This window comes from Serinus canaria, chromosome 4A, assembly GCF_022539315.1.
Source record: "Serinus canaria isolate serCan28SL12 chromosome 4A, serCan2020, whole genome shotgun sequence".
NCBI classification, from domain to species: Eukaryota; Metazoa; Chordata; class Aves; order Passeriformes; family Fringillidae; genus Serinus; species Serinus canaria.
Window position 1 is genome coordinate 11,146,802 of NC_066318.1, and position 27,230 is coordinate 11,174,031.

The 27,230-nt window shown below is 39.0% G+C and overlaps 1 protein-coding gene across 1 annotated transcript in view; it reads right to left on the reverse strand.

The window, feature by feature from the left end:
* Window positions 1-27,230, reverse strand: part of COL4A6 (collagen type IV alpha 6 chain) — a 109,981-nt gene that overhangs the window by 46,787 nt on the left and 35,964 nt on the right. Inside the window, exon 3 of the mRNA XM_018914331.3 lies at window positions 23,208-23,291. Within this exon, the coding sequence (XP_018769876.2) occupies window positions 23,208-23,291 (84 nt within the window). The remainder of the gene's footprint in view (window positions 1-23,207; window positions 23,292-27,230) is intronic.

The following is a 27,230-nucleotide window of genomic DNA, read 5'->3' on the forward strand; positions in this document are numbered from 1 at the left end:
CACATATTTGCTACTTCTATTTAAAACACACAAAGAGACCACATACTGTCATCTTTTTCCCCACCATGGACAATGCCAGGAGTGACTCAATATGAACTGAGAGTAATTATTTCATTTTATACTTCACAACTTTCTGAAGCAACTAGGAAAAATGTATGAAAGTGAAAAAGCATGACTTCAACTTTGGTTGCTTTTTTTGCTTTGATGTTGTGAAATGTCCAAGCTAGATAAGAAATAAGCTCCTGTGGAAAGGTTCCAGGCCCCAGAGAGCACAGATAACATGAAAGCCTGTGAGAGCCCTTGTGGGGTGTAACATCTGTGTGAGAGCAGCACCACTGAGGCCACAGCCCTCCTGTGCTGAGCTCCAGACAGGAGGGGAGCCACAGGCAACACCCACAATGATGGGCACTACAGCAACAGAAAGATTTGAGCTATGGGGATTGTTTAAAATAAAGAACAAGCAGCAGGATGTACAAAGCAGAGTGATGACTCACATTGTATTTCAATTAAACAAATAACCAATGTATGAATATTATGAGTTAAAGCTTCTTTTTAAGGAGCTGCATTATGTATTTGAATTACATTTACTTGTCTTTTTCATGTTCAGTCAAAATTATACCTTTTTTGAGCAGAACAAAAGATTTGTAGAGACTAGATCCCATTGCAGAGTGTCACCACAACAGAGGTGATCACATCTGAATCCCCAGCTTACCCACTGTTTGTTTAAGCCAATTGGCCCTGAGCCCCAGGTGATATTTGGTCATCTGAGATTCAATTTTTGCTGTCTGCCACAGCAAAAGTTCTTTTTGCTACCTTGACTGATATCTTTAGGGTCTTTTTGTGTTTTCAATTGGCAGAGCAGTACAAGCTTCATACACATTCACTGTCAAATGAAGACAATTCGTGCAAACAGCACATGAGACTGACAACAGGCACTCCTCTGAAATCATGCACATGTTTAAGCCTGAATTAGAGGCAGCTGAGGAAATGAGACATGAAGGAGGAGGTAACATAAGCAGGAACTGCTGCTGCACCTCATGGAGCTCAGGCACTACATTACACTCATCAACATGCAAAAAAATAGGGCTTTTATTTAAATACTCAATTACGAAAACTTAACAAAAAATGTTAAAGCAAGTGAGGTCTAACTGAATTCAATTTTTCATTCCTGACTTCAAGGGACAAAAGAGCATAGTACAGCCAAAGGTTTGAATAGTTTATGAGATTTTATGGTCTTTTGCAACCTCAGTTCATATTCTCTCCCTCAAGCCTTCAGTGCCTAATCTCTAAAAAATGTTTTAGAAAGCCTTTACAGTTCCCTGACCTGTTCACATAGGACAGCAGCTGTCATAACATTTTCCTGCCCTTAATTGAAGGAAGAAAATTTGAGTATTGTGTACATCTCTTGACAGCAAAATAAGTCCTGAGCTGAATTTTAATACAAAAGAATTAGTTCTTTCAGAAGAAAACTCAGGGTTTCCCTGGTTTCCCTAGAACTTCTTTCCATTCTCCTGGTGGCTGGACAGGAAAGCAGACAAGGTAGCATATGCAAAATGTTTTCCTCCCCAGGATGCACACAGCTCATCTCTGGTGAGAGCATGACAATGACCAAGTGGGAGCTCCTTGGCAGTCAGTCCCCACAAGGGGGATGGGTAGAATGACAAGTGAGGGTCACAGCCCCTCTGTCCCCTGGCTCTCGTGGCCATGAGTATACAAATGTGCATGTTTATAATGTCTCCCACAGATTTGGTAAGACTGAGCAAGTTATTGTTCACAAACAATTTAAAGGAGTTTTACTTGACTCATTACAGAGGAAGACACAACATTAATCATAGGTATTAGACAAGTCAGGTGGGGAAAACAGATGTTGAATAGTAGTAACTTCGTGGGCAGCCACATCAGGACTGCTGCCCACAAATCCACAGCTTCTGCCTCTCCTTAAGATACCCCCTACAACACACAACGTTCAGGGATCTGCTGTGGGCTCATGAGGAAAGAAGAACTTGCAGATCGTCTTGTGTTATTTTCCCTTCCATTTATCCCTAGCACCCCAAAGAACAAACCAATAAAAATCTCAGTGTGTTTCTAAAGAACTGTTTAAATGAGCAGTGACAATGAACTTGCTCCCTCTGCCTCTGGCTGGCATTTCCAAGCTGCCTTCCCACTGGACTCTAGTGACAGAAGATTCATTGTTGCAAAAAAATGTTGTCAGTAGAAAATTAGCTGTATTAAGTAGTGTACTGAGCAAGTGAAATCCTGCCAGTGTCAGGGCTGTTAAGACTATTAAAAGGACATTGTATCTAGAAAGGCAGGGAGGGTTCAGCCACATGCTGAAGCCAAGCAGACTCCAAACCTCCGCAGGGTCTGCTGTGTCCAGATCTGTTAATTTGCTTTGGGCTCCTCTCCAGTTCTTTCCTTTACAACAAACCCTTTTTTAAAAATGTCTAATTCCCCTTTGCAAGCAAAGGCTATGAAAAGTTAGTGTTTCCTCAGAGGCCGAACAGGGATGTGGGCAAAGAGTAGATCTAGCAGGAAGCGAGTGCCTGCACCACATTTTCCAAGTACAGCTATTCCTTAGCAGAAAGGATGGTTTGACATTGCCTGGTGCACTGAGGGGCAGAGCTGCTGAGCGTCACACATCCCACACAGGCACTGCCCACGGGAATCCTGGCTGCACCTGGAGAGAATGAGAGCTGCACTCTGTATGGGAGGGAGAGAGGGAGGAAGGAATTCCCTATTTTTCACACTTCTTACAGAAGTTTCCTGTGTGGCTGTCAACCATCTCATGGTATTCCATCTAAACCAGAACTTTTTTTGGTTTAAATGCTGCAAAATTAACGACTAAGAGAACAATCTTTATATTTAACAGCTTGTCTTTGAATCTTTATAAAAGGTGCTCAATCTTTGCTTTCTAATCTTTGTCTATCTGCAGATATTCCAGTCAGTAATGTGACTGCTCATATCAGTGACATTTGTCTTACTGCATTTTGCAATAAATTAAATACCAAGGTGAATTTTTTGCAGAGATTACTTAATATTAACTAAGATAATACAGATTTCTTTTCATATTTGGAATAAAACATAGCTGTGGTTTTTCAGTTGGTAATAATATGATAATTAAATAAAACTTTTCAATTATTGTTATTGTGCTCTCTATTTCTGCAGAATGCAAAGTGTATCATTAGAAGATGAACAACAGAAATTTGGATCCCAAGCATAACATTGCTATTTTAAAAGCAGATTTAAATGTCTGTATCCATTTATGCTTCTGGGAGTTCCTCTCAATTTGTCTCAAATTCCTGAGAGAAAAAAATGTGTAAAATGCTGAGATAACTGAATCAAAAACCTGAACCTTTCCTCTATCTCAGCTAGCAATCCCAGTCACAGCCTAACCTATTCTGGACAACAATCTTATGACTACTTTTTTGGCTCAATTTTATCACACTGGATTGTCCTGTTATTTTTCTAATCTAATTATTCTAAGGCATTTCACTGCTACACAGAAAATGTGTAAGTGTAAATTGCTGTAAGTTAAGCAATGTTCCAGAAAAACAATCTTGTCTTTTCCCCTTTGTTCTCACTGATGCACTACTATGTCCCTTCCCCTGTCTGATACTCAGTGTTTGTGCTATTACAACCAAATTAGTGCTGAGTACAATGTAATTCTGAAAGCAAGTCTGAGCCTGGCATGTGATATATGCAGCATGACTGCCTCTAAGACTTACTACCATATCATGTATAACATTAATAGTCTAGTGAACAAAGTAGCCTCCTTTTTGGAAATGAAAAAAAAATACAAAACAAAAAACAACAACAACAAAAAAGCCCCTCTACACATTTTTTAGGAAAGTATTCAGTTTAGTCATTAGACCATGCTGCACATGCTAAACATTCTGTTTACAAGGGAGAAACACAGCAAAACTTCTCATTATCCACTAAGGTCATTCAGCCCCAAAGGATGCTTCTAGTTAGAAAGGCAGGCAGGGAAAGTAGGCCATGCACAGATCTGGCCAGTACAGGGTCAGCAGCAAACAATAGATTCTCTGCAAGCAGTTTTCCCTACATTTTGCCTCCCATAGCCTTCCCAGCATGTTCCTGGCACTTCAGAAATGTCTGAGCAGCTTTCCTTGCACGGGGTTCTGCTAAAACCAACAGTATCTGTTGGAATAGATAATATTAGTCAAGATTTAAAACTCAGATGGGAACCATCTCATGCTTATTCAAGATAGCAGCTTTAGAACAAAACCTCTTCCCAGAGATCTGTTAAACAGCAGAGCAGAGGGGAGCTTTGCAAACATGTAAACAATTCACTTAAAAGGAAAAAATGGAGTCTGTGAATTCTCATCCATACATTGCTTGGAAATACACAGGCCAAAGCAGGAGTGGAGAGTAGCAGAGGTCTGCATATCTACTAACATAACATCTGGCCACATTCCAATTATCTCTAGGGGCTTAAGCAGAGCGGGTCCAGGCAAAATTTCACTGCAGAACCTGATAACATAAGCGCCAGTCAGTCAGCAGCTGGTTTACTGGGCAGTGCCAGCGAATAAACTACAATTAGTAAAAATAACTTCAAACCAAAGTCTGGGAGAGAAAAAATAGAGACCTTTTCACTTGTCCTATATAAGTGTTGCAAATTGATCGAGGTAAGGACGGAAATGAACTTTTCACCTACTTGAATTCCCACTGGCTAAGGTATATAGAATAAATGATCTATTCTATGATTCTGTTGCCTGTCATCACATAAATTGTATGTTTAAGTCCTTGGACATTTACTGCGTTGCTGTATTAACACTCCAAAAAGCTTCATTCATTTGTTGGTATAAACCACACTTCCAGTCTGCTTAATCTTTGATAGACAGGTCTCATTGTCCCCAAAATCCCTCACCACACAATACAACAAAGACTTAAATGACTCTGTAGGCCTGCTCTGCTACCCACACTGCTCTGCGCTTCCTGCCCATATATCCCTGGAATTCATGACCATGCAGATTACTAAATTACACACTAGGCCAGGGATTAAGCATGGCTCTTTGTATGGGAGCATCTGAGGTCTGGAAGAAGATTTTACCTGTCACGGTCTGTGCTCACTGGGCCTTGATGGGAGACAGAAGGAAGCAGCACTGCAGAAGATCACAAACACTGGTGTGTGATAATCAGCGATCTGTGTATGATGACAGGATAGCCTGACTGGGGCTGTCCTGCACACAGGTCTCAGCAGCTTTTCACAGACAATAACCAGCCTGCTATTTCCATATCAGCTCAGCAGCTTCTTCCTCCTCAAAATGAAAGGTGAAAGTGTTCCCAGTTCTGATGGATAGCAAGCCAGAAAATGGCCTTCACTGCACCCAGCAGATCTGAAAAGCCTAAGGGTTAGTAACATATCCTGCAGTTAAGCAAACATGCCAACAAGACAAAGGGAGAGATAGGGTAGCTCATCAGTTGTTTTAATTCAGCTGCTAATCAACACTGCAATTGTTTCTGATTGTTTTCAGAACGCTTTAAGGTTACATATCTAAAAGAATTAAAAATAAAACCTAGGAAAAAAGGCATGAAGTAACAGCATAAACTTAAAAACCTTAAGGATATTGAATGCCTTTTATCCTCTGCTTTTCACTTGAAAAAACAGAAGCCTTTAGTAGGCCTTAATCTTGATGTCTGGAAGAGAATGAGGAGAGTAGTCTTTACCCCAGTGTAGCTTACAGAGGGATGGCAACTCCAAGATTTGGTTAAGTCTGTTTAGTTGTTCAGAAGTTACCAGGACAGTATAATGATGGAAATCAGGAAAAGTCCGTAGAAAGAAACCACATTTTACAAAAACAAGGTATTTCCCTTTTTATCTTTGTAAGAAATAGTAGGTATTAATTTTAATTTTTTTTTTTGCTTTTCTCCCCTTTGCATACATATTCTTCTAACAGCAAATATTGACATCTCCCAGGTTTTATTTGTTATGTTGATGTAGCCATAATGTTCTGAAAGGTGATACCATATTTCTCATGTATTTTGCACTCCCTTGGAGCACAGTGAATGACAGGCATTATCTAAGGTTTGAAAGATACAAAGTTCACAGCATAGCTACTTCTACAGATTTGTTTCAGACAGCAAACTCTGCTAAAAAATAACAAATGGGGACCAGTACACCACAATAAAGTGATGTTTTAGTTCAACATCGTCCTATTACATCAAAGAGTAGTGTCACTACATGCCAACATGATGACATGTCATTTCAGAGAAACCAAAACTGTCTCAGATCTGCAAATAGCCTTCCCACAGCTCATAAAAAAATGCAACCCCCCAGAAACCCTGGGATGACAAGCACTGGAAGTGGATCTGGTCTGCACAGACTCAGCAGGACTCTTTGGAAGTTGCTGCCAGTGCTCCTTTTGCAGCCAGAACAGCCACTGTTGAGCTACACAAACTACTCTAAGCCCTTTCCCTGGAGCCATCAGCCAGGGACCAACCATGCAACTGCCATTTGAGAAAAATAAGCAAAGCATACTTTAAAAGAATAGAGAAAGAAAGAATCCTCTCTTGATCGCTGCTGTAAACTGCTTTGTACTTCCCTTGTTCCTGCACTCACTCCAATTTCAGTTAAACCACAGCTAGCTGCAGCAATGCTTTGCCATAGAACATTTTTTAAAGATTCAAACCATGCTGCATAGCATGCAACAAACTGCCCTGAGCCCACACATACATCCCACCCTTCTCACACCAGGCTAAGCTCTTGATAATCCCCACAGGCATTTATAACAGCCCTTTAGCCAGCAAGAACAGCAGAACAGTGAGCTGGTTCAATGAACACACATTCACTTCTACAGAGTGTTAGATCACATAAGACTGTGGTATCTTCTCAGTGACATCCCTACAGACACATGATGGCTGCAGTGAAGCACAGCCCTGTGTCAGAGACAGGCATCACTCCTCCACTGCCACTGCTCCTGCCAGCACAGCCAAGCCTTGCTTGGCTGAAGCAGCATCAGCAGAAATGTTGTCTTACATCTGCCACTGACTGGAAATGCCAGCTTTCCCATTGTCTCCCAACCAAACTGAGAGGAATAGTGCCATGAGGAAGGATGAATAGTCAAGGCTAGATATTGAAATAAATAAATAGAAAATAAAAGCAGAATAAAGAAAAAAGAATCTGAGAAATGAAAGGAGATAACTGGAATACCGGCTGGTTTATCCCAGGGATGTGAAATTTAGCTATCCAGAAACTTTGTCTTTGCTGAATAAATAAAAGAAAATAAAAAAAATACTTCCCTTGTCTTTGCAATTCTAGATGCAGCAGCAAGAGGGGAAGAAATCTGGGACTCCTTCAGATTGTGATTACTGGTTTCAAATCGATATTATTTATTTTGATAAACAGATTTTTTATTATTATTACTACATCTTTCTAGTGCAAAGAGCTTATACTGTATTTTTCAAAGAAATAATTGACTATTAGTACCAACTATTTTATTTTCCTCTCCACTATGGCAATATGTGAAGTGCACATCCTTTTCCAGCAGCTTCAAAGGCTTTTTTTTCATAAGTATCTCCAAATCTAGCAACCTTCCATGAAAGCAAAACAGATCAGATCCCCCCTGTATTTGGCAGGCCAGCACTCAGAAACACAACACTATCTTGAAGATATTTTGTACCCCTGACTGTAAGTCAATCTAAATTATGTGGTGTACATACATTCAGTCATCTAATAAGGGTTAAATTAGTGACCTATCTTTCTCTAAATTAAATAAAAGAATGCTAAAACTTGATCCACACTGTGATGATTAGAAACAGGACATTCCACAGAGTCATGTGGTGCTTTCATGGCTCCTTAACTCTGTTGAGAGGCTGCATGACCTGAGCACACACTCACCCAGTCAGGTATGGCCAGCTGGCTGCTGCCCCACTCCACCCCCAGCCCAGAGCCAGCTCCAGGGCAGAGGCCTTCTGAACTCCTCTGCTTGCTTGAATCAGATTCTACCAAAATATTATCATGCTCTTCTTCATAGAGTGTCTTACCCTTCAGCTTTGCCTGGGTGTGTGTTGGGAATGTTTAATTTTAATTAAATTGAGATCCATGAAAGGAATCTTTAAATGTCTATTAATCTATTATGTCTCCAGTGAGCACTAAATCCAAATGCTCCACAGTTGAACACAGATGGAAGGAAATTCAGATCTGCCCTTATGTCCAGCTGGTTTGGGATCATTCCATGGTTTTGTCCCAGCTGTGTGTTTTCCTTAAAAAATCAGGACATTTAATGCTTAGAAGCAAAGTTATTTGGTGCAAGTCTTTTTTATTGTTTATACAAAGTACAACTGATCCTGATGTGTAACTGAGGCCCCAGGCCCTGCTGTACTGTAAATATTGAAAACAATCACCAGACCAAAGCAACTAGAGTCTTTGCACAAATGCTCTTTTTAAAATAGGATCCAGTTGGATGGTGCCTTCCAATTCTCCTGGAAATAGCCTTTTACCTCCCACATTAACAGAGCTGTTACAGGACAGATATATTTCTAATTTACAGGAAAAAATTGATTCTTCTACAGAGATGGTGAAAGAAATCTGTGTAGTATTTCTAGCAGCATGTAAGTTCAATGCAAGGGAAAAGTAATCAAGTGATAAATAAAGAAAAAGTAATTGATTGAAACAAAATCTCCTCCACAATTAATTTTTCTTGTTAGGTTTCAGCACAAAAGTTATGTGAAAATATATCAATATTTTTTCATGGATATATGAACAAAATATTATCTCAAACAGTACCTTCTGTGGAAAGAACATTAAAAATTAAACTAAGCAGACAATTTGTAAATATATTTTTGTTTAGTCTGGAACACAAAATTTACGCAGAACATACAACTCTTAAATCCTATCCAAACAAACTCAGGGGCAAAGTAGATTATAAGAGTACATACCTAGAAATTTAGGTTTTATTTATTTCCAAAACTTGCGCAAAATATTTGGAAAATAATTTAAACATAGGAAGCATTAGCTCAGAATCAGCAGAAAGAAAGTAAAGTGCATTATTAGTCATAGCCACATTTCATTACTTCTTCATCTTGCAAGAATGAGGCTCCTTCACTCTTGTAAGACAGTGGTTAAAATATTAGCTCCTGTAAAGCTGAAATGAGATCAAGTCCTATATGTTTAGCAAAAATTAGCAAAATCTACCAGTTCTGACAAGCAGTACTTGCTATGATTTTTGGAAACCCTCCAAAGTGTGTAACTTGACTAGCTAGTTGTGTTTAGGAGGAAGTTTCTGATATGCAGTGACATTTAGGAGCAGGCAAGGGCACTAGATCCTAGAAATGTGTAAGTTTGTTCAGAAGTCATTTACATTCCAAGCTGCCCAAGACCCCAGGCCACTACACTCAAGAGAAAGAGTTAAAGGTCTTCTACGTTCACATCTCATGGTGAAGTGAGCAGATACTTGCTGGAGGTGAGCGCTGATGAGACAAGTTCTTGCTGATCTGTGAAATGGTTGGACAGCACCAACATTCCCAGTGTTGGGCAAGATGAGGGAGAACACCCAAAACCACTGGTCATGGCTTACAAGTAGTGCTCCCCAGTTTCTCCAATAAAATGCACAGCCTAGGATGACTTGCTCATAAATAACCAGCTTTCAACTTTGTTTAGCTGTAGCTTTCATTCTACAAGTGAAGCTTTTCACTCACACTTCTGTAGTTTAAAGAACATTAAAGTTTTTAATGTTTCTTCCAGGGGATACAACTGTTAAATACACAGGGAATCAGTGTTTCCACACCAAGAGCCTGGATTATCATCTGCAAAATAAGTCTGGGCTATTCTTTTCTGCTTTCTGCCTAGACAGTCAAACTGTTCTCACTTCATCTCTACTTCTGGATATCAATTACATACATGTAGTTATCCCTAAATATGGAAACTAAGATCTACAGCCTCTCTTAAAAAAAGGATATTTAACATAGCGAGCATACTGGAAATACTGTGATCCAGGATCCCATTTATTTACCATTTTTTGCACAAAGCTAAAGTAGCATCACCAAAGTCAGCCAAGTGACTTCTTAATCCTAGCAACTGGTTTTCACTAATGTAAAGAACAGACCTCCAGCAAAGCTAAACCAGGACAAACTGGTATTTCTTTGGTATTTCTGACACTGTTCTGAGAAGTGTAGAAATGCAGCAGAATAGAGTGAAATCAAGATCTGGTATTCATGAATATTTTGTTACACACAATTTTAGAAAAGTGTTTCTAGAACTGGTATTTCTTGATTTAAAACTCTCCTGCATTTACTCAGTAATTCAGTGAGTTCCTAATCTTTACTTTGGAAAGTTGAAGCAAACTTTCCTTAAGACTTCACTAAATCCCAGGTGTTCTGGATCTTCCCAATACAACTATAGTATGAGATAGAAACTAAACAGTCTAATCCATGTGTAAATATTTAATAAGACACTTGAGTCTGGAGCAAAATGCAGCTAACTTAGTGTTCACTCTTTAGAATGCAAACAGATTAGTTGCATGACACAGTGTTAGTACAAACTCCCTTGACTATAAACATTTCCTGATGCATTTCACCAACAATGTAATGTATAGAACAGAAGAAGGGTTTACTCTGCAGAGAGCTGTGGAAAAGGTCCAACTTCACAATCTCCTCTCACCTGGTGATGCCTGAAGCACCTTGGGAAGTTCCCCGCACATCATTCTCCTTTCTACTGGCAAAGAGGAATATGACCCAATTAAAAATCAATGGCAGATACCAACAGCAGATGCTGTTCTGCTTCATATATCCCCACAGAAAAATCTCAGCCTGGAATCAGAAGTATTTGCTAAAGACAATTCAGATGGGACCAAGAGCAGCGAAAAATTTTGAGATATTAAAAATGTACTATTTAATCTTTATCTTTCATTTCTGTGTTACTCTCCTTCAGAAAAGGACCACTGAAAGGTGAGTGGCAATTCATTTCCTCTCCCATCTCTTCTATCAATTCTATTCCTCTGCAGTAAAATCAGACCATTTTTGTGTGGCCTTGTGATGAAACAGGATCAAAAGACAGTTGTTCTGTCAGAGCTTTTTTGAATACAAGTTTTCAAATTCCCAAACCAGTAATATATTAAAACCACACTGGCCCCAGTGCTCCCTAATTAATCAAAGACTGAAGAGAGGCAGCTTCTTCACAGGAGATATTTCTATGGCTGATCTGTTGAGGGAGTGGAAAAGTAGCTACAAATCCCATGAAAACATAAAGGCCTCATAACTTTTCTGTTCAGAGTTTACTTCACATCTATTCTCAGACCAACATTACAACACATAAAACAATGAGAAGTATATGAGAAATTATTTAAACTCTTTGTTGAAGTGAATCAACTTACATTTAATAATATGATCACTTGCCATTCAAAAAGCCAATTTTTCATTGTCTGTGTCTATGACTCAACTTAGATTCTAATGTGGCCAGAAACAGAAATTACAGAGTTATCAGGACCTGAAGTTGCCTTTTTACTAAGAGAATTTCCATTCTCAAACAAGGTGCCAGGCTCTTCTCTGAGCTAAACTCCATCCATGTGCTCTGCCATTTTGAGCAGCAAACCTGTAAGACAGATCAACATTGCATTTTGAGCACAGACTGGACTCCAAGTTGAAGCCTGTGCTTTGCTGGCACCCAGGCAGGCAGGTGCAGCATCTGTGTAGCTGGAGGAGTTGGAAAACTTTGGGTAGACATTAAAGGAAAACTCCACACTCGCTCCCATGCAGCTTGGAAAGGACAGCTCCACATTCCCAATCCTAACCACAGCACCCAACATCCCCTGCAGTCCCACAGCACAAGCACTGTGGGAAGAAGAGGCAGCTGGCCCTTTCCAAAAGACAGGAAATGCAAAATGAAGGGAGCTGGGTGACCTGAGCAGGGATGTGCAGGTCACACACTCCTGCCTTGGGCAGCCTCTGACCCGTGCTCCTGCAGACATCCACACAGCCCTGGGACAAACAGCTGAGGCCAGCAATACATGGAAATGGAAACACCTACAGGAACATGAAAATGTTTTTGCAAGGTCATTTTGCCAGGTCATCTAAGATTTTTATGGCCACAGTCTGAAGCACTGAAAGCAATCCCAATTAACATAGCTGGCTGCCAAGATAATAACCACAGCTGTACTATTTCTCTTCAGTCTCTTAACAATTATCAAATAGGGAAATTATCAACTTAGCTTTAATTACAAAATTAAAAATTATAAATTATCAAATACTTCTTTGTGCTCATGTAATTACTAGGCAAAAGCTGTACCTTATGCTTTTCCGTATATAAGAAAAAAGTGATTTAAAAAATCAAAAAACAGGGCTTTAGTCTTCAAGTCACATATCTTTAATCTATTAGGTAAGCCCAAAGTAGAAGGAAGAAATGTGAAGCAAATGCTGACTTGTTAGTAAAGCATAAGCTTAAAAAAAGAATATGCATATGCCAGATGGTTCTTATCAGAGGTAAGCCAGTATTCCTAAAGATTCTTTATTTTTGTTTGTCACAGTTATCTGTTCCTATTTGCAGTTAAAACAGAGGAAATTAAATTAAGTACAGATTTATTTGACAGGGATGTTATTTTTTTAATGAAACACACTCCCACTTCAATTTCCCTTATGCCAAGAGATGCATTTACTGAAAACGTGTAAGATGGAAGAAAAGATGATTCTAAAAACTCAAACATCATTAAAATGGGTACAACCAACACCACGGTTGCTCACAAGTTGATAAGACATTTTATAAAATAACAATAAAAATCTCAAACCCCTTTTAAACAGTTAAACAGTTCTCATGAGGCACTGCAAGTGCCAGTCTGGAAAATGGCAGAATTGTGCTGCTTAAAGAGGAGGTCTGGAAAAGATCACATATCTGGATGTTCCAAAGAAGACTATTGCACAAGATGGAAGGATCATTCAATTTCCACATCCTTGAGGGACACACAGCTTGTTTTTTTTCTCCATGGCAAACTATACTGTGATACTGTAAAATGTGAAAAATCCCAGTGTTCCTCCCTTCCTCCTGCCCATTCCTGTTTGTCCACGTGCTGAAGAGAAAATCTTCACCTCTTTACAGGAATTGAGCTCATCAAAAACTCAGCATTAGAAACTTGTGTGTGTTTCTAACAGCCAGGTCACAGAGCTGAAACCTCCTGCCAGGGTAAAACCCTGCACTGGCACTGAGTGAAGCAGGATGAAGTTCTGAGATGTGACGTTGACTCAGCATGGTCCCAGTTGAGTATCATTTGCAGAATAAAGTCTCAATTTTGCAGAGGAGATCCAATTTAAAGGAATGCACTTCCCCCAGCTTTAACATCCTGCCAACCCTACATGGAGCACTCACACAACTTTTCTAAACAAATGTAAAGAAAAATAGATCAGGATGTACTTCCCTTGAAATTGCTTCTCTGAAATGTCACATAAAATTCACACAAATACTTATTTGAACAGTCATTCTTAGAAGCCTGAAAGCAATTTGTTTTAAAGGTTTGAAAACTAAAATCCTGTCTTTCTCACAGATGTTGGGAAACCCCTCAATAACACCAAGGGAACCCAGCTTTCCTCTTCAGTCCAGACTGGAGAGCTGATAATACTGATACACAACACAATAAAAGTGTGTCAGAGCCCAAGTCCTGCTTGCAGCAGATACTGATGAAATAAACCTAAAGACATCTAAATGTGGAACATCTGCCATGTGATTCTGCAAGAAAGAATTATGCAGAATACAGCATCTACATCAACTCTGTGAATAAAACCCTGACTACTTTTTGTTACCCAGGGTACAAAATCCAGCCACTGCAAGCAGAACTTCTATTCACCCAAATGTTCTCAGGGGTTAATGCACATTCCAGCTGATAAAAGACAAGGGAATGATTAAACTAGATTAGTTCAGGTTTTAGTCCTGATGCTAGAAAAACAAGTTTAATTACTTCACAGCTCTGAAAAAAACCTGGAGATAACACTTATGTCATTTATTGTTTCAAGAGAAAACATTACATCTCAGGAAAATTTCCTTTATGGTCCCAGAAACACAGATCCAAGCCTGCAAGGAATCACTGGGTGTCCTATTGCTAGTTTTGTAATGCTGTTGGATTTACAACTCAAGTACAGCTGGAGTTATACAGGGAATGACCAACTGCTGCCCTGATTCTGCATGCAGACTTTACTTCTTTATTTTAAATTTGCTGTGAGACAAGCTGGGTTATATTTCCATAGTTAAGGATATTCCAAAAATTGACATCTTCCAAAAACATTTTGTCCCCTTAGGGACAAAAACATTTTGTCCCCTTAGGAAGATATGCCCTAATTAAAATGAGACAAGAAAACCCCTTCTGCTGTGTTCTCTTTGAAATGTCTCTAAGTTTTGAGAGAAAATGTATTCCAGAAGAAGTGATCAATTGTTTTCAGAGGTCTCTTATTAAGGAGTACAGAAAGCTAACTTTTTAGAGTTTTATATCAAAGTATTTTCTGTGAAGTCACTTACTTTCCTGAAAACATAGTTGAGTAAGCAACAGATTTCTTAACTAAAACTTGAAGAAACATATAACTAATGTAATTCTCAGAGAGTGAAAGCACTTTGGAGCATCAACTTTCTCCTACAGTATGTTTGTAACTGCCCTGCACTGCAGGACTTCCCCCATCTCAGCTGGCTCCTCAGCCATTAGTCATCACAATACAGGAAATGAGACAACAACATCATGTAGGTATTCAGAACACACAACACTGAGTATCAAGGGAAATGAAGCTACACAAAGACAAAACAAAACTTGTTTAAAATTTTTCTAGAAAATCCTTATCACCTAAATTTCTCATACAAAAACATCCTGATTTACATTCCAGCTGTTCCTAGATACTCAATGATGCCAGGGTCAGCAGTCCCCAATATATTTCTCTTTTCCCCCTCTTCATTTAGAAATCTTTACTCTGTAGAATCTGATAGGAAATAGAGACACACAAGTAGACAGATGGTGCCAGTCTAGCAATAGAGATAGAATCAAAAGAAATTTGGTGTTCAGGGGGATTTGCCACTGTTAAAATAAATCCCAGCTTCAGGAACAGAGCACAGCTCAGGTATAAAGCAGAACAAGCTCTCCTGTCCTGTTCTAGCAGAATATCATGAGAACACAGAGTATCAGAGAACACAAACCTGAGAGATCTGTCTAAAGAGACAGCAGCTTTATAGAACTTTGAAAAACAGAATTTAGTGCAGAATGGCACCGTCCTTGGAGCTAAACACCAGGTGCTAAAAAATTCTTCCTTTCCCATACACTGAGAATTCAGCACATGCTGAGTCATTTTATACAGACAGCTTTCTTTGATCATTTAAAAGAAGTATTGACAACCAGATGTTTCTTAATAGTTCAAAACTTGTGCACTATTTGTACTGTATTTATTATGGATCAAACCCAAAAATTCTGCAATTATTTTAACTTTCTGCTTATTAGTTTTGGCAATACTCTACTGTTTTTTAAAAAAGACACACAAAGAAACCTTTCCAAAAATCACTCATTACAAACAAGGACATTTGCATCTATGTTACTTTTCAGACTACTAAATTGTTTTTATTTCCAAAACAAGTAGCTGGATGAGATACCTGATAAAATTCACAGTATGCTATTCTTACTAATGTTGCACCTTTCCTCCAAATTTGTTTTCTATTCTGGCAATTCCACAGAAGGTCAAAGAGTAACTCTAACATGTCACCTATCAAATCAGGACAGTCACAAAAAATGCTTATTCTATCAATGGGTTTATGACTGATTAGAGAGCAACAGCTAAAATGTCTCTAATCAACAGCTTCAAAGGAGGAGACTGGCAAAAACCTGAACATTCCTCCTATTTTTGCTGAATAAGTCAAGGGAAAATTATACAATTTGCACTTATACCCAGATTCTCAGCCAGATCACTCTGTATCCTACCTGTTATAAATTCTTCTCTTATTCCCACTATGTTCTGTTCTTTGGATATTGCTTTATTTGTTAAAAAAAAAAAAAGTGCCATCATTCCCTTTTATTCCTGTTTTTCATTTTCTTCACCATCAAGTGTTCAGAAAGTCAGCCCTAACACTTTGCTGGACACCAGCAAACACATGTGTTCTTCATTCACAAGGAGATAGCATCCCCCCATTGTCCTTGTCTATCACTGATGGACAATGTATAATCTGTTCTCCTGTCTCCTAAAATCTCCCATCTCCTACCAGGAAAAGCTACGACTCACACCAAAAATACTGCACGTATTTCCCAGAAATCAGGTAGCCTGAGACACCTATGCATTCAGCTTTACTTCCAACTAATTGGCACTCCAGCCTCTCCTACCACTACAAACACAGTTTTGCCTGCTTAGCCACCTTCTTTGTGTGCTCTCTCTGGCTGCAGGCTCCATGACTGGCGTACTTCCTGCCTATCTGTTGCCTAATTAAGTTTGCTTTGTAGTAATCCCTGCTGTCGGCTGTTTTCCTGGCTCATGAACCAGCTAACCTGACTGTCAGCCAAATCTCCTCAAACTGGGCCTTGCTCACAGATTGGTTCTGTGATCCTTCTGTTTCCAAGGCTGACTTACTCAAGGAATCACACTGGAAATTGCTGTCACACCTTTCACTTGCTGCCAGCGGAAACTCTTTCAAAAAGACTCTTGTTTCTGCAAAGGGCACCTCTTCTCATTTTAAGAAGCTTAAAAAATAATTAGTACCAGGAATATTCTGAGCCAATCACACTTTGTTAGAAGATGAGCAAGTTTTGGAATGGGGTGAGAGGAAAGAGGCATGACAAAAATGATGTATTTAGGAAAATTTAACCTGGACAAAAAGATATACTCTAGGTGGTGAGTACTGTACCTGAGTAATATAGAATGTGCTGGAAGAAAATGCCAATTGGGTAATTTCAAGGCAGGATATCAGTTACCCCTTCTTGTCTATCAAATGCTTAGAGAGGAAAGTCTTGTGCCATTTCTCAGATATAAGAGGGTACCAAAAATCTGTCTTCAACTGAAACAGCTTTACAGGACTAATTGCACAGAATTCTACAGCTTTTTTTAGGCAAAAGCCCAACCAGGCAATTCTATGTCTCAAAGACTCATGATAACATTTGTTTTTCTTGTCCTGGGCAGGACACTAGAGAGTTTATCTTCCCACAGAAATTAGTTTTCTTTCTGACTTCAAGGTGAAGCGGCTGACAGAAAACAATTTTAAGAATATCTACAACTCTTCTCCTACAAAGAATAAATGAATACACAAGAGAAATTGAAAGGTTGATGCTAGTCCTATTCTAAGGAGTTACGTGGCAAGTAAAACATCACAGACTCATCAAAGTCTCCATTCTATGGCCAAGAAAGCCAAGAACTTTTACAAACAAAGAATTTGGATACATGCTTTTATTCTCCTGTACTTAAGAAGCTGAGGAGGTCGGGACTGGGAAACTCTTGCTGAACTCTCTGTTTTGTCCATATGGAGCAAATCCTCAGCACAACTTATCACTTTTGGTCTTGGAGAAAGTGCCACAGATACAAAGTTAGAACAGAAGGTCGGTCATGGCAAGGCTCCAAAGAGGGAGAGACAAGGCTAGTCTGGCTCTGCCTTCCCATCTGTCTACACACCTAAAACGAAATCAGTGGGAGTGATGGCGCTGCCTTCAAGGGGAACAGCACGTTCCTCCTGCAGGTTACTGGGGTAGCCATGGCAGCTGGGACAAACAAGGAATGATACAGTTCCCATCCCCAGGGCAACGTGCCTGCACCCTCAGCTGTGCCAGCAACAGCGCAGAGAATCACCAAGTATCTTCAGATGAGGAGGATTTATCACAGTACAGGGTAGAGGGATCCGACTGTGCCAGCTGAGCACGACTTTCAGGAGTCATCTCAGCTTCCATCCATATCAGTAACACCTCACCTCTGAGAAGCTCAGTTTGGGAAAACGAGAAACTTTCAGACTCAAAAACAGGAACAAAAAGGACATTCACTTGGTATAGTGAGACTACATGATTTCTTCTTAAATTAAGACAACTCACAGCATTGGAGGATGAAACAAGGAGCTTTTTAAATGCTCTATTTGCTTCCAAAATAGTGTAAAGACTTTAAACTCCTGGGTTAAAGCTCACAGGGAGCACAATTACTTGAACAGTGACACATCTTCACTGGGTTTTTCTAAGCCATCTGGAAGTGCTCTGTGGAGCACAGCTTGAAGACCTGTGTTCTGGTTGATTTCAAAGGTCCCCACTGCAATTACAAAATCTGCTGCCCTTGCAGGCAGAGTGAAAAACAGTTTCAGGTCATAGAGTTACCTCACCCACCCTGGTGACACAGAAATGCCATGGATCCTGGTTAGTTTTGAAAGCTGTGGAAATCTTCTTAAAAAGATACATTTCCTAGAATATACTTAGCGTCCTTTAGTACACATGCCCTCTCAGACAACACTGCAAACCAAATCAAAGAGAACAGTTTGCTACCAGAGCCTCAGAGGTCACCCTGCTTCAACACAGTTGTTACTGAATTCTACAATAAGATGGGGGTCTGTCCCCTTGAGAAGTCTTCCCTAAGAGATGATGCAAGACTGCACATAGGAACAGGTTTGGTCTTGATAGAACCCTTTCAAATGCAATGAGTTTGGTTTTATTTCTGCTGGTTTAGTATTTGGCATGGTTCTCATTAGAGAGCTAAGTTCAGTGTATTTAGGTTCGGTCAGGACGACATGTACAATAATTGTTTAATGCTACATTTGGCAAAGTTTGTTTTATTACTAAAAAAAAAACAAACCTTGGCAGTTGTTAAAAAAAGCAGCTGGCACGTAACTTGTTTGACTTAACTATTACCTCATTTTCTTCCAAAATATTTCCAGAACTTCTTAATGACAGCAAACAGATGGTCAGCATTTTTCAATGTTATAGATAATCCTCTTCCCAAACCAAATAATGGCATTTTATATGTTTAACCAGAAGGGAATTAGAACAAGAATTAGACATTATTTACATACAGTCCATCTTTACAAAAATAACCAGATAACAATCCCAGTATTACTTGTACCTGAATCCATGGTGAGTGCATTTAGCACTGCTCACACCTTGGTGTTGTCAGTTTGAAAGAAATGGCAGCATCCCACAGTCTGTTTTAAATTTAACTGGTCAGCCTGCAGGCCATGGGTATCCAAATGGCAGCACTATGTCCCACAGTGCTTGTCAAGCCAGGGAACAGGAAGCCACATTGAAACACAGAGAAGTTTGAACCAACAGCATTAAAGAATTTTGTCACCAGCAAATATGTTTGTGTAAACCACTTCTGCAAAAAAAAGAATCATTTTGTTGAGTCAACACTTTCAAAGAAATTGTGTTTCATCAGGAAATCTCTGACTATTCCAAATGGAGTGATTAACCAGCCAAAGCAGAAATCAGCAAACATTATTAACAATACAATTTATAATTATTACAATCTCATAACAAAGAAAGGTCAACCAATCTTCAACTAATTATCACAAAAGAGACACTTCATATACCCGGCATTAAGTTGAGGGGATTAGCTCCAGACAAAAGTTAATCTAAGATCTCTTGCCAGTGCGACATTAGTTTATGCTAGATAACAATTAGATTAATCATCCAAAGTTCTGACCTCAGGTTACACTGTTCACTGCATGGATGTTGAGGATCTGTCTAGCTTTTCTTGCTTCTTTGAATGCCACAGTAATTCTATCAAAAACTGATTGCCCAGAGGTAATTTACACTACATTTACTGTCATCATTTTAACTTCAGAACAGCCATGGGGAATTGCAAGTATCTCTGAACACACCAACCTTTCATTCAGATAGCAACCACATTTTTCAGCAAATCTCTCAATCTTAGTCAATTCCTCCTACTCACAATGCTTTGCTTCACCCTGTGGTGTAGTCATGGAGTAGACAAAGATGATTTTGTTTGAGTGGGACCAGGTGAGGGTTCCCTGGCATACCTGATGCACTCCAGCAGTCCTTTACTTTATTGGACCAGTGTAAAGTGTCCACCATGGCCCCAGAACCAACTGCCTCATTCTAAAGATACACCCCCTTCCAACCACACCAGTTGCTAGAAACAGTCTCTGTGGAGATATTTTTTGAGACAGAAAAGTGGTTCTATAATGCCATTAATAGTTTTCTAATTGATCATACCATAATATTTGAACGGGCTTTCAAGAACACATTATATATATATAGACATGATTACATATTACAGGAAAAAATATATATAATTAGTAACACAAATTTTTCCCTCTTTACAGCACCTGTAAGCTGTAAAAGCTGCCTGGGACACAGCCTCTCCTGTGTAGTTTGTGAAGCCTTGGAAACAATTTAAAATTTTTTTTCCTTAATTTCTTTTTTGGTGGGGGAGAATGAAAAAAACCCAAAAGATTAGCTCTAGCACATGTTGAGCAAAGTTTAAAACAAACTCTAATATTGTTATAAATTCCAAGATAAGTGCACAGGCATCAGGAGAAGGTATACTTGCAACAAAGACTGGGTCTGCTACTTTATCTTTGTGAGTGTTTGAAAGTTGATGACATTATAAAAACAGAAAAGCCAACATTATTATAAACAAATGCAAAATGAGCTGCAAAATGAAATGGTGCAGGCTGCCAACAATTTAGTGCTTCTTGATATTCTGAAAGTCTGAAAAATGCCTCCTGTTCCCTGCTGACTTATCTGCAGAGCACTTCTTAGCAGGACAGCCACCAATACAGCATTAAACTCTCAGCAGCATTATCCCTGTCCATAAACTGTGGACAAACAGTGAGCAAGTGGAATGAAAAACACTTTTTTAAACACAGTAAATTCTTCTGACAGTCCCAAAAATCTTCTAGCTGTAGATCACTCACCTGCACTGAAAGTGAACATATCTTTGCACTAGGATAGGGACTAGTATAAGAATCTACATTCACCTCCTCATTTAACTTTTTATTTAATATGGTTGCTTTTCTTTCACCTTTCCTCTTGTGCTTCACAATTTAATATAAAGTACTTTTTCTACCCATCAGTTGTTGTTCCTAAAGATGATATCCTGCACATACAGCAGCAGTCTATAGCAAAAACAAGAACATGGGCACCTGTGGATTACACACATCAGCATCCCATTTCTAGAAACATCTCTTACTAATCAAGTAGTCTGAGGCAGTTTAGACATTTTCATTGCCTAAATAAAAATTTTAAAGCTTGATCTGATCAAAAGTGCATTCAAGGAGGACATTTAAGGACATTGTCTATATTATTTTCATTAAGCTGTCAGCTTATTGTCATTTTTGTACTTTTTAGCTATTTCCTTCTTTCAAAAAGAAAGCTTAGCTTTATTCTGATCTGGTTAATTGTGTAAAATTGACAGCTGAAACAGTTTTTTTAACAAAATATGGATTCAGGGCATTGACAAAGTCTTGTCTCCTTTTCTAAACTTAAAGGCTTTGCAGCAGTGGGGAAGCAGCTAGGCAGGAAGCCAAGGAATTAGCCTCAGGCTGTACAGTGTCCTGCAAGAAACAAGCTGTGCTGCAGGACACATAATCACACCATCCCTTCCCAGTTCAGCCAGCCACCTCCATATCCTCAGGCATGGCAGACCTCCAGTAGCTGCCTGCAGATGTCCAAGAAGGTGTCAGGAGGGCTCAGCACACTTGATGGAAGTAGTGTTGTAAAAGGGAAAGATTACCACTTGTAGCAAACACTTCACTCCGTGGACAGGTCTCAGCAGGATGGAATATGTGTTTGGAGGACTGAAAATGCTCAACCCATACAGGTCACATAAGAAATAAGCTAAAAGCCAAATGAGTTCTCAGGTCAGCAATGAAAACAGCCTAAAATCTTTGTGACATCTTAACAAAAGAGATGCCAAGAGCTCAAACTGCAAGGTCAACAGCATTGTGGCCACTTCAAACAATCAAGTTGGACCCCAGGAATGTAGAGAGACAGAAGAATGATGCTCATTGCTGTCTAAAGGTCAAAGCATTTACAGGATATTGTGTTCCAGAACCAAACTAGGTCTGTCCTTTACTGTATCTAATCACAAAAGGTATTGAGCAATTCACTTTAGCTCATATTCTAGGGTATATTGAGAACTTCCTTGCAAAGTTTTTCTGCTAATCTGTTTAGACATGTTTTCCCTCTGCCACATGATGAACTGAAAGAATTTTTATATTTCCAGAGCAAACACTTCACCAGTTATCAATTGAGCATTCACACTAAACCCTGCCTGCAATTAGAAAAACCATCATTTTTCAAACAATAATTTTTAAGTAGCAACATTTTCCTAAATTCAATCCAAAAAGCAATGCCTTGCATATACACATACTGTATCACTGAAGTAGACAGGAAAAAAATCAGGATTGCTAGTGTTTAAATAAGAATTTCTTTTGGTTTTGTTCAGAAGATGAGTTTTCAATATGATTTTGGGAAGTACAGCTGATTCATTAAACAAGACAACTTGTATTATTTCCCTTCTCTTTAAGCCTTTTGAATTCCTCAAGTACCTACTGTGTGCTCTTTCCTCCTTTCATCTCCAAAAGCAAAATCTGTGAGATTCATTTTCATACATGTTAAAACGCTCTTGAGCTTAAGATAAAACATTAAGTAGATGGCATCTGGACAAAACTTAACATTGCAATTGAAGGTAGAGTGAAGTCAATTACTGCATTCCCCTAAGACAGGGGATAAGCAGCTGCATTAAGATAAGTTATAGTCTGTTCATAAAAGCAAAAGAAATCAAAGATTTTTACAGAAATGTTGCTTAAACATTTGGCTTCTTCAAATGAAGACTTTGGAGAGAGAGACTTCAGCTACACAAGCAACTTCCTCAAAGGGAATTGCTTAGATCCATTTTGAGTTATTATTCCTCCATAACCAAATACACAAATCAAAAACACTTCCACAAATAAACAGAAGCTGTTACAGTAAGGCCTGGGCAAAATCTGTACTGGAAGCCCACACTACTTCGATTTTCCTAATTTTAATTGTTGTAATCTACTTAAAAACCATCTGAGTTCTTTTGAACTAGGGCTCAGATCCCATAAAGAAATACGATTCGATTGAAGACTCATTACAAAGTGAGCCATTTGTAAATCTTTAGAACAGCTCTTAAAATCTTGGCCAGGGACATTTGAAATGCAGCTGGTCTTCATCATTTGTGATTTCATGAGGTCATTAGATTGAGAATTACACATATTAACATGGTGTTTATTTATTCATTTATTTTTAAAAAGATTGATAAGAGGCAAGGACAAGTTACATTAGTGTAAACAAACTTACCCGTGCACCCTTCTCCGGAAAACATTTGCATCCAGCACTGCAATTGCGGCCCCCACATGGCCCACTGTAGGACTTCTTCCCACCCTAAAAAGAAAGAAAAATCTTGAAAAAAATCTAATTTCATAACTGTTTGTTAGCTGAAGATCTTTAATTAAAACACTTGATCTGTCAATACTTTTCACCTACATTCCCTTTGTTGTGTGAATTTGCTGGGAAGTAATTGGGGAAAGTCTACTTACATTTTAACTTTTCCGCTGTTGGGTCTTTTTCAGAATCACCAAATAAACAGAAAAAGTTGGGCTAGAAATTCTTTGAGGACAAGTAAATTTACACAAGTTGGTGCTCTTCTGCAAGGCGAAGAGTGCTTCCCAGGGCTCTCAACCCATAAAACTAGATGATGTTTTGAGATACTCAGTACACTATTAGTCTAGGATCATAATTGGCAACTGCAACTTGTGCCTCAGCCATCCTGCATAAACTAGGAGGAACTATCAAGATAAATTTGATTTTGGGACCATTGCATGTTTCTAAGAACAAGAAGGTGCATCCCTAAACCACAAGAACAAAAGCTACTGGATGAGAGAAAATGGCATTTTTAACTAAGAACACATGAGCAAGGAAGTGTGTAGGAAACCACCATGGATTTGGATTTAAACTGAAAATATATTCCAAATTTCCTGCACTGGCATTAGTTGTTTCAAGAATAATTACAATATCTATGTCAATCAAAAGTCCCTATATCACAAGCATAATGCCCAGACAAGAGAGTACATGAAAGTTAACAGCATGAATTTAGTTCAGAGTTTCACCTGCTTCCACACCAAACAGGTCTGAAGGATTGGGCTTCCCAAAGTCCTGCAATGCTACTTACAATACTGTAAGTCCTGGAAAAAAGATCCTCTTTAGCAATGTAGTTTTGTCACACACTATTAAAACCCCTCTTTAAGGAAACCTTCACTGTCCAGCATGTTCAGGTACAGTCCCTAGGCTCTGAAATTCTGAAAGGAATAAACATTTAAGTTCCTCATATGATGGTGATCGAACTAAATGCCAAAACAAGTTCAGACTGGAGCCAAAAATTTCCTTACTCAAAGCATTCACAGGAAATATTTTTAAAGCCTTTAAAATTTCCTGACAGTGAGGAACGTGAAAAATGAATGACAATTCATGCAAGCTTCTCAACTTTTCAGCTTCTTTGAATCAGCTTTCTCATAGAAAGTAACTAGTCTGATATCACTTGATCAGTGTTCTGCTGAAGATAAATAAAAACCTCTACACACGCTGATGTTTATACTGTTTTGCTAAATTAAACACCTTTGGACTTAGAATTGACAGATATTTACAAAAAGCCTAAAATCCACTCTCCCATACTTCCCTATCCAGAAAGGAGTGTTATCTCTTGATGTAAAATAGTCATAACAACCTTCAAGCAATTCTAAGAGGCATCAAGTATAAAAAAAATCCTATGAAACCACTTTGCAGACATTTTGGCAGCTTTGTTCAGATGAGGCCCCATTAGATATGGGGCTTTTGGACTACTGATTAAAATCCTATGGTAGGATCTAACACAAAACTGGAACTGAAGAAAGGCACCACAAGAGAGGCACCATAATGGGAAATTCACCACAGACAATTCTGTCAGCAGCAGAAAATCCAGAATGAAGTAGAGGTAAAAATACTAAACAGCTAAGAAAACAAAAACTACCAGCCAGCCTATAAACTACCCAAAAGCAAAGAGAAGTAGACAAACTGTGTCTAGAGGTTATAGAATAGAGCTAAGAGCCTCTCCAAGCTTTCTGCTCCGACAAAGAATGGTCACCAAGCACTTGAATCTGCAATGTGCAACAGCAAGGGCTCAGTACAGAAAAACTGGTCCCTGTCTTAATGGACACCCTGCTGAGAGGTCATTTCTTTGTGAACCTGTTTTTAGAGTGAAGTGCATTGAGATACATCTTTCCCCATGCTTATATGCCCATTTCACAGTGGAGATTTGGACCCATTGCTAAGCAATGCATATCTCTATTCCTGACACTTAACCTTACATTTAAACTCTTCACACACAGCTTTATGCCTCCAGGTAGTCAGATTATGCTGCCCCAGACACTTATTCAACCTTGAATTCTTCAGAGATTTAAACTTCCAATCAACTTTTTCTCCAGCTTATTCCTTGTTCAGCAGTCACTTTCACAAGCCCTCAGGGCCCATGGTTCTGTCCATTCAGGTGGCTCCCAGGAGTGAGCAGTGGCAAAGAAGTTTCCTTTCACCATAGCTCTGCATCCCTCTGAGGTCTCTGCCTTGCAATAGTCACTGTCTCAAAGCACCAATCCCCTGCCTCTGGTGCCAGTCAGGTCTTTCCCAGTGGCAGAGGACTGGACAAATAGCCATGATTTTTTTCTATCTCTCAGACTCCTGCTGCTCCCATCATTGATGCAGTGTAGTAAATATGGGTCTTGTCAAAATCCCACTGAAGTCAAAAGAAATATTTCTCTTTAATTTATAGGAAGCTGAATAAAACTCTCACTGAGCTTTGTGAAAAACTGAAAGTATGTTCCTATTTTGTGTAAAACTGTGTTCACCATGTACTTCTAGGTTTCTTTTTCCCAGCATGAGGATCACTTTGCTCACTTATGAATGAAGGCATTTGGAAAGGAAGTAAATCAAAGCCAGCTGGCTCCAAACCAGGTGTACATGTCCTGAGTATTTTATTTAGGGGAAGTAGCTGACATCAGACACGCCATGGCTATTTAAATCATAAACAGCCATGTGCATAATGTTTGTGAACACAACTCTAAAGGTTGCATATAAGATTCTAGACAACAGTGTTCTCTTCTGAAAATGTTAATACATTTTCCCATTCAAATATATGAATGGAAGGTCATTCAAACATTTACAGATTGTAACCTGACCACATAAACATGAGCCTGTCTTACTTGTTCTGTGCATGCTGTCAGGGAAGGGATTTTTTTACCTACTCCTCTACCTTTCAGATTGATGAATATGCTCTTGAAAAAAAAAGAATTCAAAAAAAGATTATTAGTTTTACTGGTAAGCTCCAGCACTATAAGAGAAATTAATGAAACCACTTTCATTTAATTGCAAGGAAGCAGACCAAGATCTTGAAAACAAAAAACAAAATAGCAGCACTATTACAAAAACACATACTCTGAGATTTAAACAGCCATAATATCTGAGTAACACACATCCTGATTTTAACTGAGCTATTTCTGGTTTACATATAAATCACTACCATGATTTCAATGTAGAAAAAACCCCACTCTATTTGAGAAGTATTGATACAAGTGAGAAACTATTATTAAAAGACATTCAAAACTATGAGTCATTGTAAGGACAATTTTCTTCTCATGCTTCTGGTGTACCTCTATCAAGCATTTATGCACAGTTGATTCATGAAGAAGCAGTGGCATTCAAATATTTCCATTGACTTCAGCTTGTTCTGGACTGGAGCCAAAGAGTAAAGAGACCTCACAGCTGTGATGCCAAAAGAGGTGTCCCAGAATGTTCATTCCAGCTTCTCTAGAGCAACATACAAGGCAACAGAATAAAAGTACATGGCCTGGAAGGACCTGCTGCAACTACAAAAACTTCAGGTAGGAGCAGGTAGGAGTAAACCATCTAACAAAGGACTTTAGTGGGAGACCTCCAGGAAGCACAGCTCAGATGCAAGAGCTGGGGCTCCATTTGGCATGAAAACTTCTCCTCTGTTCCAAAGAATCAGCTGCAGAAGACTTAAAAATCTCATCTGAAGACAATGACTTCAATCAGATAGGAAAATGAAGCCAGAGGAATGGGCTGTGAGCATGTTTTGGTAAGAGACTGCAGAAAGGTTAAAAGCATCACCTTTGTCATGAGAAAGCTAAAGTAGCAGTGGTGGAAATGGGCAAATCAATTGGAAAATTTTAGTAAAGAATGGATTCTAAGGAATGGTAGCACACAAAATTGGAGTGTGTAAAGTCCGCTGAAAAAATAGCATACTCAGAGGAAAAAAGGATGATGACCAAAAAA